Here is a 14,853-nt window from a genome sequence, read left to right as displayed (position 1 = left end):
ACAGAGTATAATTTAAAATTATGATATTTGGAGTATAGTAGATGAAGCAAATGTACAACAAGACATAGGAAAATAAAAGCTGCGGATAGCTTAGTGTCGGGAATCTAGATATGTCCTAGTACTGACGAGCAAGTAATACAGTGGAGACTAGTCATAGTCATCTACATATGAGTCACTTAAATGATGACGAGGTGCGCTAATGTAGACACGAGTACAGCTAGATGCTTTGGGATTTAGTCCTCCACATTCGGGGATAAATATTAGTACAACCGCAAAAAATAATAATAATAATAAATAATAATAAGAGACCCCTGATAAGATTGGGTGAAATAGCTTAACTGTCAATTTCTTTATAACAGCATTTTGCTGGTGCATATTCTGCAGGATGCAGATGACAAATAACTTTTGTGACATCTATATTACATTCAAGCCACCAGAGGTGATTGGGCAGGGTACACTATGGACAGCGGGAGAATATAGGTGAATCTTGTCTCTAGAATTCGAAGAAATTTTCATAAATCATGATTGTTCCTGAAGGCACAATGGCCGCACTACATTATAGTAAAGCACTCACTGGATGCAGCATAAAGACACTGTGAGTCATACAGATTTGTCAGTTGCCACAGAAATTGTTTTTAATATCTGTCATATCGGCTAGGGCATAGTTGCAGCAGCTCAGAGCACAGTGGTGTCTGAGGATGTCAGAAACTATGAGACAGGAATGGAAGGACCCTTTATTGTAGCATCTTGAAGCATTTCAATGTACTAAACAGATAAAAGCTTCATATTGAGCAGAATGGGCTTCCCTGTCCAAGCTTCACGACGTTGAAGGTGGTGTCAACTTAGTGTTGCTCAAAACAAGCACGGAACCGAGATGCTGTTCCTAATAATAAAATGTTGTTTTATTGTAGATTAGAATCTTTGACCCTTTGGCACTTGGAGGTTCTATATGTTGTGCTTGTCACTAGATGGAGCTTGCCTCGGATCGTCTGCCTATTAGAATTATGTTTATCAGTCCCTGCTAGAATGTATTGTGTGCTTATTCAGCCGTCTAGCAGAAATGGTATCGTTTTCCAAGACTCCCATGAAGATTACTATAAGCAGCAACACCTCTGAACTACATTTGCAGCATGTAGCAAGTTCTGTCTAGCTAGTTAATTTTGTGACTCATACCTTGAATTTTGAAAGCTATTATGTACTGTAAAACCCTTAATGTTTGTGAGCCACTAATTTTTGCTAATTATTACATTTGCAAAATTTAATGGCATGAAAAAATTTCAAGTGAGAATTGCCACTTAAAAAGAAAAAAAAAGCCATACAATTGCAAAAGTTTATTTGCACAGCTGGTAGTGACCGCAAATATGTGCCCTGTGTTCGATTCATGAAAAATTGGGGTCACAGAATTAAAAGATTTTACAGTGCTTTCCCTAAGGTTCATACCCCTGCACTTGTACTGCGTTTCGAGCCATTCCAAGTTGAGTTTCAGGGATGTACACCTTGAAGGTATTCAGAAGTCAAATTTTCTACAGGTTTAGCGTAGAGAATGCATATGTGGATGAGAAGGAAGATACCTGTGTTGCCCTGCGTGAGATTGCCAGTAACATGGGCCTGCCATTTGAGCCTTATCTGGAGAAAGCCTTCACTGAAGTCCTTGCGATGACGGATTATCCAAATGCTGATGTGCAGAAAGCAGCATTTTCAGCTCTCGGCGAGTTTACCATTCTGCTCTTTCAGTGTGCTACCAAAGCAGGCTCTGCGGAACGGGTGCAAGGTACGTTACCCGCAACAGTCTTTGCTTATTTCTGTTGAGCCCCTGCAATTAACTGGGTTCACATGCCAACCTTACAGATGTGAGGAAAGCAATAAGTATCTTACTTCCAAACCTGATCAACACTTGTCGGACAGAGGTAGAGAGAGAGCTGGTTATTGCTGCATTTGACGTACTAGCTTCACTCATAAAAGAGCTGAAGGGTTTAGCCTTGGAAGGCACCGAACACATGCAGTCAATTGTGAACCTCATAAAAGATGCTTTCCATAACAAGGTAAAGTGTGCTGTTGCTTGTGAGATGCTCTGCTAACGTTTCCAACATTTCTCTTGCACTGACCGAGTTGTATTTTTTAAGCTGTACTAGCTCTTGTTGAGCATATTAGGCCAGTTATTTGAAGCCTAAAGCCAGAACTTTGTAAGTGTTAGCTCACCCATAGAGCAATCTTCCTACAGCTTGCATGTCAGGACGAAGGCAGCGACGACGAAAATGACGATGATAAGGAAGAAGCAGAGTTTGACGAGGTGCTGATCGAATCAGCGGGAGATCTGGTGCCAGCACTTGCAAAGGCAGTGCCTCCAGAGAAATTTGCCCCATACTTGGCTGGCTTATTACCACTCTTCCTCGCAAAGCTGGTGAGTAGCTCAGTGTAAGCAAATATGTGCAAACAAAGTAAAGATAAAAACGAATACTCCTTCGGATACTTTTATTTTCCTGTGATATCTTCTTGGTACATGTTTTCGTCCTTGCTCTACTCCACGGACATCTCGCTCGATAATGTCGCTCGTGCGGTTACTGGAAGTTGCACTCAGAGGAGTAGGAAGAGCCACACAAAGCGAACGTAAGCGAGCAAGCCACCTTAAACTAAGTCTGTTGTTTTAATCAACTATTCATTTCAATTATTAACATTTGTAGCCATCCTGGCTTACTATGATTCTGTAAAACACTGGTCCTCTTCCCTGTCTTCCACAGACCCTGAGCATTCACCATCCTTCAGGGCAACTTATCGTACCGCACATCTGCTAAACTTGAGGCACTGCCTGCTTCTGCAGGCTACGCCGTAGAATTACCTTGACCCTGAATATGTGAGGTGAAATGTATGCACATGCAGGTGGCATAGTGCCCAACCAAAACACGCAGTTAGTCTTTTTCTCGATCTTCCTGTCTCCAAATAATTATAATAATAATAATTTTGAACGGTGCCCATCAACAATGGTGACGTCTACCGGGTGGTGCACCAACAAGGTCAATGGCAGTTTAAACATGGCAGAAGCAATATAAAAAGCAAAACAAAAATAACAAAGCAAAACATCAAGAATATAAAGCAAACATCAGGAATGTGTAGGAATGTGAAAGAAGTCAAAAGTGTTAATGTGATTGCGCATTAATGCTAAGAAGGGATGATGTAAAAGAGGAATACGGCAAAAAAATGTCAATGTCATAAAGGAAAAGGAATGTCTTAAGAAACGAGTAGGTTGCTTCCAAAAAGTAATTAAGGTACTAAATACTGACTTTTACAAGTGATCCAGAACTTAAAAACACGAGACTGGGGGAAAAAAAACGACAACGCAGACAAGGTCCCCCAGTTTCGGGGTTTTAAGTTATGGATTTATGCCACCAACTTGCTTGCTACCTATCTCTTCTTCCTTTTACATGTGTTTGTGATACCAAGTTACTCCCAAAAGTATTTAAGATATCGTAACTTGAGTGGAGCATTTAGGTTTGTACAAGACTGCATTATTGACACTTTTGCCTCACAAATACCTGTTATGTATGTTGTCATTAGAGCATGGATAAATAATTTAGAGCTGTGCAAATAGCAAAATTTCCAGTGCGAATCGAATGCGAATATTTACTGGTGGCAGTTCGAATATATTTCAAATAGCAAATTTTTGTAACAAGTGTGACCAGCAGTGGGTTGCTACTACTTAGGCGTCGGTTTTTCTGTCTGAATAATATTCAAAAAAAGGCTCCCCTATCCCAGGCATCCAAACGCGCATTATGTTGCTGGAATGAATTGCTTTAAGTGGCATGATGGCTGCAGTGCACACCCCTAGTTTCAAAACTTCCTTTGATAAGCAAAACTACTCGTATAAATATGTCCCTGTGTTACTGAAGACAGTTTCAGGGTCTGCTACCACGTTTATTGAGGACTGCAACATACATTATATGCTGGTAGCTACAATAGCATAGTAATGGATATAGTCACTTGTATGTTGGAGCTCTGTACTTAAAGACGTAGGTAGGAACGCACTTGAGCATTACAAATTGTCAGTCAGGCAAACAAAGTCAGGCTGATATAGGCCTCATTTGCACGTGATGTCCACATGTCCGATGTGAAAGAGATACTTTCTATGCCGTCTTCGAAAGCTTTGTGCAGCTCCTCCTGTACTTTCTTCCTGGCGTCTCTGTAGAGTGTCGGTATCGCGACCCGAGAAAGGGTTGTTCTCGAAGGTAGTACGTATTCTGGGACGGCTTCATTCATTAGTTAACGGAAGCCCCGATCTTCCACAAGTCTGAACGGCTGTAGGTCGATTGCAATCATTCGCGCAATCTTACCGTCCAGTGCTACCTTTCTTCGCGCCGGCCGTCGATCTTTGGTCTTCATAGTTTATTTTTCGCTGAGTTGTGTGCTTGCACTCTTCGATCTCTTTCTCATAAGCCTTGAAGGTTGATTTGTGCCGCTTTAAATGGTTTACAAGACCGGACGTCGCACCCGTTGGAGTGCGCAGCGCTGTGCCGCATGTCTTACAAGTTCCAGCTGGGTCATTCCAGGCCAAATTATCCAAAGGTCGTGCTCGACCCCCCTCAGTTTTGCTTCCAAAAATTATCATGGACTCCTTATTGCAAATAAAGACATTTTCCCGAGTTTTACTGAACAATGTTGAACTGTTGTCGATTTAGGCGGGGTCAAAGTTCGTCAGAATCGCGAAAACCATGCTACGAAAAAAGTTACCTACTGAGCAGGGTTTTGAGTCTAGGTGGACTTTGGTGACATAGAATGAAAGAGCGTGGTCCTACCATTCTGCCAATATCAAGTTCTTCCCTCGTGTTTCATTTTCGGCCAGCAAAACAGGGCTGCTTTTTGGCGCTATTTCTTACAACTTTGCGCCTTGCTAAGGGCACTTTTCGCACAAGCTGGAAGAGACAAATACATTCAGCGTGTTCTGTACCTTCCATACTTCAAAAGCACATGTTTTGAAGGCCGACCACACAATACTTTTTGCCCCATGTAATCCCAAATGCCATACTTTGGGTAAAGTTGGCCGTTTTCAACGGCGTTTTCGAAAATGAAGCGGTCGGCCGAGAACAATCGAAATAGATGGAGATGACAGATCAATACCTCTACTAAATCATATAAAAAAATTGAGAAGGTACTTTTTGATAAGGACGAGAAAATATTTATGTCCCACGTGGCTACGCGAGGACCGCACTAAACGGCTCCCTGTGCTGTGAGGCGCGCGAACAGATCGCGTGCCTAGGTTTCACAAGCCGCGTCGTGCGGCCGGATATGAGCATTTCCTCTTTTTTTGCCAGCCCTTTTGTTAATAAAATGTGTAGTTTTTGTTATCAGTGCACTGGTAAGTATTGTTAGTAGGTGTTTCTCAGAGTCTTTCATTCGCGACGTTTTAAAGTGGTAGTCATGAGAAACGACAGCGATGCTTTCACACTCACAAGGAACATTATGAGCAAACCATACTATCCCTTCAAATGCGCGTTTCTTATGATTAATAGCAACGCAGATCACGTTGTGAGCGGACAGCTTTTGCTGCATTGTAGCGTCCAAAAACGCGCTCGTACATCCGCGTAACCTTTAACACATGGCCTTGAAATCGGCTTAGGAGAGCTCATCCGCGGCTCAGCTGATTAGTTTGTGATCGTCTTTCTCACATGTGATGCATGCCGAGTAACCAAAAAGGTTGTTATTGCTCCAAGTTTCTTGCTGAAGTCGTTGTGTTGAACAATGGTCGAAGTAGGAACGTCAGCAAATGCGCGCGTGCAAAATGGACTGCGGTATGAAAGTGCGTGGCACGCACGGAAACTCCAGTCGGAGCAGCGTTCAAGACCTATCTTTTCGCCGTACAGAGGAAATTGTAGTGGTCACTTCTAATGAGATACCCGCCTTTGCTTTTTAACGTTTGAAAAGAAAATATGAAATAATAATGAAACTGTTGTGCATTAATTTACGTGGGTATCTTTTTGCTCCTACTTCAAACTGTTACAATCGGGAAAATAAAATATGTAGACAGTCTGAATTGCAAATAAACGGTTTTTATAATTCCAGCCTGCTTGGGTGATCAGCAGCAGCCAGCTGTTCAGTGTGGATAGATTAGCAAGCATCACATGAACGTCTCGGGCTGCTACGCGGTAGTAGCATAGATGTGACTTACGTGAATATAATGTCTCTTCTGGTCCTCCATAAGGGATAGGGAAACTTCACCAGACGGAAGAACGTTATCCGAACCAAGCCTCACGACCCACCCGTATGCTGTTCAGCATAACTATGTGTAGAGTGGATGGAATATAAAAATTTTCGCGCCGTAATCAAAAAGTACCTTCTCAATTTTTTTATATGCTTTAGTATAGATATTGATCTGTCATCTCCATCTATTTGGATTGTTCTCGGCCGACCTCTTCATTTTCAAAAATGGCGTTGAAAACGGCCAACTTTACCAAAAGTACGGCATTTGGGATTAAATGGGGAAAAAAGTATTGCGTGGTCGGCCTTGAAAACATGTGATTTTGAAGTATGGAAGATACACAACGCGCTGAATTTATTTTTCCCTTCCAGCTTGTGCGAAAAGTGCCCTTAGCAAGGCGCAAAGTTGTAAGAAATAGCGCCAAAAAGCAGCCCTGTTTCGCTGGCCGAAAATGAAACGCGAGGGAAGAACTTGATAATGGCAGAATGTTAGGGCCACGGTCTTTCGTTCTATGTCACTAAAGTCCACCTAGACTCAAAACCCTGCTCAGTAGGTAACTTTTTTCGTAGCATGGTTTTCGCAATTCTGGCGAACTTTGACCCTGCCTAAATCAACAACAGTTCAACATTGTCCAATAAAACTCGGGAAAATGTCTTTATTTGCAATAAGGAGTCCATGATAATTTTTGGAAGTAAAACTGAGGGGGGTCGAGCACGACCTTTGGGTGATTGGGCATGGAATGACCCAGCTGTCTTGGAATAGACAAAATATTTCCATATGGCACTCCTCCTTTTTGCCAGTGGCTCACCCGATGCCTCCTGCTTTTGCATGGACAACGGAACGGTCGTGCGATCATGAAAGACAGCAAGGCTTTCGCCACAGACACGCGAAACTACTACGCTGCTACTTGCAGTTGTATGGGCTGACACTGCGAATCGAAACCGCGTGCTACATGGATCATGGCACGATGATGATAATGATGATGATGATAGCCAGAACGAATGGCGATGCCGATGGTGCTGGTAGAGCTTTGCTCCTTGCCAATAACGCAGTCGAGAAAGCGCGTGACCATAGCTGCACAATGGCGCTAATTTTGACAGAGAACTATTCGAAAAATATTCGAAAATATCGAATAGATGAAATTTGGCGCGAATACTTTGGAATAGAGCAAACTATTCCAATTGTATTCGAAATTTCGAATATTCGCACAGCACTTAAATATGCACTAAAAACTCCCAAAATATGCGTGCAACTATGCACTGAAAATCTTCGAACTATGCAGTAAGATCCTCAATATCTGCAATGTTTTTCATTGTTCTCTGTATGAAAACAATGCACAAATGCCTAAGAAAAGTGAGTATTTTTGTTAGGGGTAACACGATAAAGTATAGCCGTCTCCGTTCTGCAGCACACAACAAGGGATACTTTAGCCGCAGATATAAATCATGGAGCTGAAGGCTTTGCGTTTTTCGTGTTGGCCATACCCAGGCTTGTTTCGCCAGCGCTTTACGTTCGGCACTGCACCATGCAGATTAAAATGCGAAGGCCGCCCATCTTCGTAACAGTAATGTGCCGAAGGTGAAATGCGGCCCACAGGCCATGGATGCTGTGGAGGATGAAGCAGCCAGGGTACGGGCTGAACACCGCACTTCACCCCACCGCAACACTGGAAGTTATTTTGTTCTGACCAGAATTTTCACGAAAAACGATGCAACGCTGCTGTCCCGAAGCCAGCAAAATCATCCATGAAAAAAAGGAGTAGTAAGCTGTCGCACCAGAAAATATAGTGAAATATGCACCTTTCATGCAATTTCCCTGGCCTAATCCAGCCCAGCAACGCTCTGCGCTCAAAGGTCTTCTGATGTTCCTGCACACTATTGGACTTCGATCGTTATTGTGAAGGGGCTCGTTATTTTATTCCCCACATTCCCACCAGCAATGGGGTAGAGTATCGCCTGTGGCGATGAACCTCCCCCTCTCCAAAGCCAAAATAAAGTTGTTGTTGTTCTTCATGCAAAACATGCCACCACCAGCGGCATGGCCAAGAGGGATAAGGCGTCCCGCTCGTTAGTGGTAGCCAAGGTCGTGCTGGAGACTGGGAGGTGGTGGGTTCAGCTGTGTTCGGCTACCGGCTGTGCTGTCTGAGGCTTTCTTGGGTTTTCCGAAGACTTTCTAGACGAATGTTGGCACAGTTCCCCCGAAGTCTGCCCAGGACGCGTACTAACCCCCCTGTCCTCCACTCCTTCCTGGTGTCCTCTCTTCATCTGTCCACATCTGTACACCGCTCATTGCCAGAGTTGCTTCGTGGCGCTAACACGGACAAGCCACAACGTGCAAGACACGCATTTATATGCACCACAGAACCCTTCTGATCGGTCCCAAACCAAGACGAAAAGTGTTTTTCACTGTCCAGGTACGAAACCATATCAAGAGAAAAAAACAACATGTATTTGTATGAAAACCTGCGCTCTAGTTATCATGAATGGTGATGCTTCTAGCTAACCTAAATGCCCAATGATAAAAAGGAGTGATACCTTTTGCCCAGTATGTCCTGCAAAGGCTTCTTAATGTGAGGCTAAAATTTCATTTGATCTAAGCAGAAACTGGAAAGAGAAGACAGAACAGTATAGAGTTAAAATAGCACAAACTTTCAAGTTCGTGCTGTCCACTCCATCTCTCATTTTTCCTGTTTCTCTTCATGCCTGAATTCTACCATTTTTGGAGTGCGCCGGTAGCGACACCAATCCAAACCACTTCACCAGCACGTTCGAGTGATACCGAAACTGCCGCGGTGTGTCGCAACCAGCACACTCGCCCACCCCTCTGGACACGTGAACTCGCCCATTTCCGCTTGTCGCTAGGATGTCGCGGTGAGGAGAAAATAGACCGCTCGCGGCGTTCCGCAACCTTTTGTCCAGCACTGTACTAGTGGCACTTGTAGACTAGGCGTTGCTGCGTTGATTTCAAAACCATGCTTACCTTATTCAGTGCTAAGTTGCTTTGTCTGTTTTTCACTTACTGTAGAAAAAGCAAAGCAGCTCCTCAGAGAAGTCTTACGCTGTTGGCATTTTGGCTGAAACTGTGGAAGGTTTGGGCAAGGCTGGAGTAGGTCCGTTCTGTCAGCCCCTCTTGCCTGTCTTCTTAAACTCAATGAGGGACAAAGACGCTGAAGTTCGAAGCAACTCGGTATTTGGCCTGGGAGTGCTTGCCGAAAATGCTGGAGATGTGCTCAAAACGTATCCTTTTTGTTGTTCTTATTTTGCACATCATTACAGTGTGTGTTCACAAGTAACCCTAACCAAATCTTAGTCAATACCCTGCAATACTTGAGGCACTGTCTGCAATGCTATCTAGAGAGGACAACAGGAGAGCTAAAGACAACATATGTGGTGCTGTGGCAAGACTTATTCTCACAAACATTGGAGCAGTACCCATGGCAGAGGTATTTGTTAAGCTTTTGTATTTCTGCAAGTGTTATCGTTTGTAACACATTGCCTTACAAGTTCTTGATGCATTCGTTGCAAGGTCTTTCCAGTGTTCCTTCAACAACTTCCTCTGGAGGAGGACACAGCAGAGAATACAGCTGTGTTTAGATGTTTGTCCTACGTGTATGAAGTAGGACACGAGCAGGTTAGTCAAATTAAATGTTTACTGAAAAAGAACACTACATGGGCAGCGGACCCATAGAAAATTATCCACAGACAGGACTCCTGCAGAGATCAGGAGATTGTCGTGTATGCACCCAAACGCTGGTAACCCCTGTGTACTGGAAACCAAATACTACATACACTTGGTTGATCTGTGACCAACCCTAGGGGTTTTGTGCTACCAGCCTTACCTCAACCTTTCTCCCATCTTTTTCAGTTTTTGACAAACCTACACCAAATTTTACGCATTGTTCTAGGAGTAATTAATACGGACAGTGTTACAGAAGGTATGGGCTGCGCTTTGTGTTCTGAGCTGTAATTGAGCATTCAAAGTGAATGACAAAATTTCTCTTTACTCCAGATACCCGTGCAGTGCTTGTTCATCTTATTAAGTCAATGGGGGCTCAAATTCCTCTTGAAGTCCAGGCGGTGCTGCAGTCCCTCACACCAGTGGAACAAGAACTTTTCAATGCTGCCCTTACCAGCTCATAACTGCACTACTTAGTAGTGGGAATACATGTTCCTTTTTGCAAGAGTTTCAATTTGCACAGGTCTTGTGGTGAATAAATTCTTTATTAGCTGTGTTGAAAATGATAAGGCACAATAAATTAATCATGGTATTGTTATCTTCCTCAGCTGCTTCAATTACTGGAGAATTGTACCAGCCTCTTCCTCGTTTTCTCCTTCTTTTCCACTCTGTGGCAATCAAACACAGTAAATCAACATTCATAATTGCTTGCAATGTCAAATGTCCACGATAACAATAGCACTCACTATTTTGTAGTGATGTCAGCACTGTGTAGATTGTCTTGGCCTTTTTGGCATTTTCTCTCCACTGCTTTGTAGACCGTTAGCTCTGGCTAATATTGCCAGATGTGCAGACAAATAAATGGTAGATGTATTACATGTCCCACCAAACTGTTCCAAACCACATGAGGCATATTTCTTAGTGCTCAGTGTATTGTGGACATGACTTTCCATAACTGAGCTACCACGGGCACCACTGACCTGAACTGACCTGGTAGCTGTAGCAGCAACAACTAACATTTACACAAAAATGGTTGCTTTGGAGAGTAGCTTTGGAGAATCCATCTTAACGTTACTGCAGTGAAGTAGAAGCACATGCTTGACTGTCGATGGGAAGAAAGATGCAATTGTCACCGCAGACCTGTTTTTTATATCCTATATTTGCACTCATGTTGTTGCTTTCCCCATCGCTTCACACTTTCTCTTTCTCAAACTAGTCAACTCTGAAGGTGATGCACTGTTGAGATTTACTATGTGACCATTAATGTGTGAATTTTGTGGCAATTTGCATTGTAGCATAATGTTAGTGCTTGCTGTTCCTAGTTAATTAGGGGTTAGCTATTTGTCATTCAGCTTCTGTGCATAGTTTTATTTTATATAAATAGGTTTTTAAAATATTAAACGTAGCACAGTATCAAATTTCAGGGCTGATGGCTGAAGATGCAGTTTCATTTCCTGAAGAGAGTAAGGACTTCGGCTTGTTGGTAGGACATTCTAAGGGAGGAATAGCAGTGAGGGATCTCAGACGAATCCAGGATGAAGACGGAGTGACGATAGACGATGAACCACTGCACTTTCAACAAAGATTTATTTTCAATGACCTTTTTCCTTAAATACGAGTACAATAGTTTTGATAAGCATGTGTAATATCAAGTTTCATCACCACGTGTATGACCGGTACCCTCCAAAAATTTGTGAACATTATCTGAACTATAGATGGAAGCCCTACTTACACAATTATGACCCAACTTCTTTATCTGTTTGGCTTCAAATAGCAATTCCCCGTCCTCTTTACAAGTCTTCAAAATTTCAGTTTTTTCATCGTCTATTGTCATTCCGTCTACATCCTGGATTCGTCTGGAACCCTCACTGCTATTCCGCTCTTTCCTGTTTGTTTGTAAGGAAAAAGAGAGGAGAAATTGAACTCGTCTCCCAACGTGTGTTGCAACGTGTCCTCTCCTCTATTTAGGCAGAACCTAATGAGAAATACATGTTGAACATCAGCGGAAGCACACTGTATATGTGTCACAACATATTTGTTCTCCTAGAACGACACAGCAGTGAACACCGGCCCACACATTATGCAGCAATTTACAATACAGTAATACTATGTGTGAATATTGCCATATCAAAAAACTGTGTAGTTTTCCAAAAGTGTACCAAAGGACCAAGTTAGCAAAAAGTTCCTTTGGTTGTTACTACACTTCTCATTGGCATGTCTATCAGTAGCAAGTACTATATCGTTTCTTCGCATTTCCATCGATGTTGTATTAATTCCTTTCACCATTCAATGTTTTGGGCCGTCTCGCGAACCTACAGTCCACCCAGACCCGTTGAGCAGCAAAAAACTGATTATCGCAACAAGGAAAGGTAGCAATACGCGCGGCGGACACTAGGTAACGAGCAGCATGCGAAAGGATATCGAAATATCGAGATTAAATGCTCGAACTGTACGTTCCGCTTGCATGCACCGAAGCAGGTGGGGGTCACGTGATCCTAGTTGATGCGCAGAAACGACGACGGCAACCGTCTCTTCAGTGGTGGAGCTCGCGCCTGCAGCCGCAGGATATTCCGTAGCAGACGACAGGGAAAAAAAAAAAAAAAAAAACTCTGTCTGCGTCGTCTGTTAAGTGCACAATGCGCCACTCCAGATATTCTGTCTCTGGCAGCGTGCATATCCACAACATAACTCTGTGTGAAACTTTCGCCCCGTGAGCAATTTTTTGCTTCGCTTTCCACCAGAATATTCCTTTGGGATGTCGCTTGTATGAATACACGGAATGCAGACGACACCTTCTGCTAGTGCCCGCGGTTCGTGGCAGGTGAGTTTTCCATTTCTTTAAAATTGCTGTTAAAAAAACAGGTATTTTTGTGTTAACCTCGCTCGATTGACGAACCGATTGGTGGACATTGGATATTAGTTGGGCTCTAGCTATTGGCAGTGGAACATATAGCAACGTAAGGCAATTGTAACGTGAGAAATTGAAGAACCACATCTATAATAAAAATTCTCTCTAATGAAAGTTTTATTGTCTCGCATGACCTCATTATTTAATTGCAGACTAAAGAGTGTCATTAAGGGCTTGAAGCTCAACAGCAAGCTACAGAATCGCACAGGATGAGCATTCCGCCTTCACCGCGTCTCGCAAATATTCACATACAGAGGGTGTTCCACGAGAGGATGTCACTAAATTCCTAAAAATAGGTTTTAGTTCAAAAAATGATAGAACTACTTGGAATACACTCGTACAGACTTTTGCGACAGATTGAGGCCGTTTGCATTCGTGTCACGTATTAAGCTAACTTGCATAATTAAAAAAAAAGCCAAGCAAAGACAGCATTTTTCTTCCTGTATTCGGAAGCGTATGACCGTAAGACACTTCCAATCGAAATCAGTGTTTTTTCGCAAGATTTCAACAACAATTTGATAGTCGAAACTCCGTCGCTGGGCGAAGCATGCTCGGTGAAACTTGCGGAACTCTTGGCTCCGCCTTTTTTGCGGCGAAGTGGAAAGAGCGACACAGTTTTATTCCGATCGAGGGGGTTGTCGCGCAACCCGTCATCAGTGTCTCGCGGCTCATATGATAGACACGTTGATAAGGACGAAAGGTGTGATTGCGGCGTGGTTTGTTTTCTTCTTGCACAGCAGGGAGGGTATTTGGACGTAGCCAACAGTTCCGCAAACGTAAATATCAGCTAGCGCGCTTTGCCCAGCGACTAATTTTTTCTCGCTTGACTTTAACTCAAATTTTTGTCGAAGTCTTGTGAAAAACCCTGTGACTTTGATTGGAATAGTGTGTTATGGCCATAGGCTTCCGAATTCAGGAAGAAAAATGCTCCCTTTCCTTTGCAATTTTTCGTGTTTTATTATGTAAATTAGCTTAATTAATGCGTAATACAAATGCAAATGTCCTCAATCTCTGGCAAAAGCCTATATGAGTGTATTCGAAGTAGTTCTATAATTTTTTGAAGTAAAACCTGTTTTTATGTATTAGTGACATCCTCTCGTGGAACACCCTGTATGTAATTGGTGCACCGCGATTCTGAACGAAAAAGGTGTGCAGATATTGAGAGTTCTACTCCCAATTATTATCATAAAACTGCCCAGGGCTGTACTGGTGTGTTCACACGTGCAATATTATCCACAATTCTCACGAAAGGTGCACAAAACGTAGCTTTCTGCTGTAAAGTGAGCGCTCAATGCCATATCTTTTCGTGCTCTTTTAACCATGGGGAATATTCTGGGGCTCATCCACACGATATTTCGTAGCAGATGACAGGGCAGACTGCGTCGTCTGCTATTTGCGCCGGTACGACACTCCCGATATTCTGGCGCCGTGCGAATGCTGAACATAAGACGCGGCGGAACATCCGTACCAGCTCCGTAACGCGTGCGCTTGGAGACTGGGAGGTCCGCGGTTCGAATCCGCTGGCCGGCTGTGCCGTCTGGGGTTTTTCCTGGGTTTCCCTCAGATGTGTAATAGGCGTATGCCGGCCCATGGACGCAGCTATCCTCCCCCCGAGCGGATTCCGCTCGGTCTTCCACTTCACCCTTTCCTCTCCTCCTCTCCACCACCTTTCCCTTCCCGAGAAACATGCCGCCTAATCAGGCAGGCAGACCTCTCGGGTTCCTCCCAACGACACTCCTCCTCCTCCTCCTCGGAACATCCGTGCCGTGAGAATTTTTTTTTTTTTTTTCATTCATTTTCATTCACTAGAACATTTCGTAGGGAAGTCGACTGTGTGAATAAATGGTATCTAGCAGCACCATTAACCTTAGACCTGTGTGACGATTCCAGGGTTAAATTCCTTTCACGAACTCCACGGATGTATGACGGGATGTGTCTTTAGTCACACGAAATCACACGCGCCAAGGCAAAAATTCGGACCAGGACATTACTCACCTTCTATGACCCTCAGTCCTCACTGTTACAACCTCTTGGACACTATTCCTGTGCGCCGCTCATCACTACAAGCGCTGTGTGGTGACAG

General features: G+C 43.4%; 1 protein-coding gene across 1 annotated transcript in view; it reads left to right on the top strand.

Moving 5' to 3' along the window:
- The window catches only part of LOC135378119 (importin-4-like), a 34,384-nt gene extending 23,923 nt beyond the window's left edge, over positions 1–10,461 (top strand). Inside the window, exons 21-28 of the mRNA XM_064611003.1 lie at positions 1,530–1,771; positions 1,849–2,042; positions 2,222–2,401; positions 9,212–9,423; positions 9,497–9,629; positions 9,713–9,817; positions 10,052–10,121; positions 10,196–10,461. Coding sequence (XP_064467073.1) covers positions 1,530–1,771; positions 1,849–2,042; positions 2,222–2,401; positions 9,212–9,423; positions 9,497–9,629; positions 9,713–9,817; positions 10,052–10,121; positions 10,196–10,326 — 1,267 coding nt within the window. The 3' untranslated portion in view covers positions 10,327–10,461. The remainder of the gene's footprint in view (positions 1–1,529; positions 1,772–1,848; positions 2,043–2,221; positions 2,402–9,211; positions 9,424–9,496; positions 9,630–9,712; positions 9,818–10,051; positions 10,122–10,195) is intronic.
- The last annotated feature ends 4,392 nt before the right edge of the window (positions 10,462–14,853 follow it).

Source organism: Ornithodoros turicata, chromosome 1, assembly GCF_037126465.1.
Source record: "Ornithodoros turicata isolate Travis chromosome 1, ASM3712646v1, whole genome shotgun sequence".
NCBI lineage: Eukaryota > Metazoa > Arthropoda > Arachnida > Ixodida > Argasidae > Ornithodoros > Ornithodoros turicata.
This window is presented reverse-complemented; position numbering and strand designations above follow the sequence as displayed.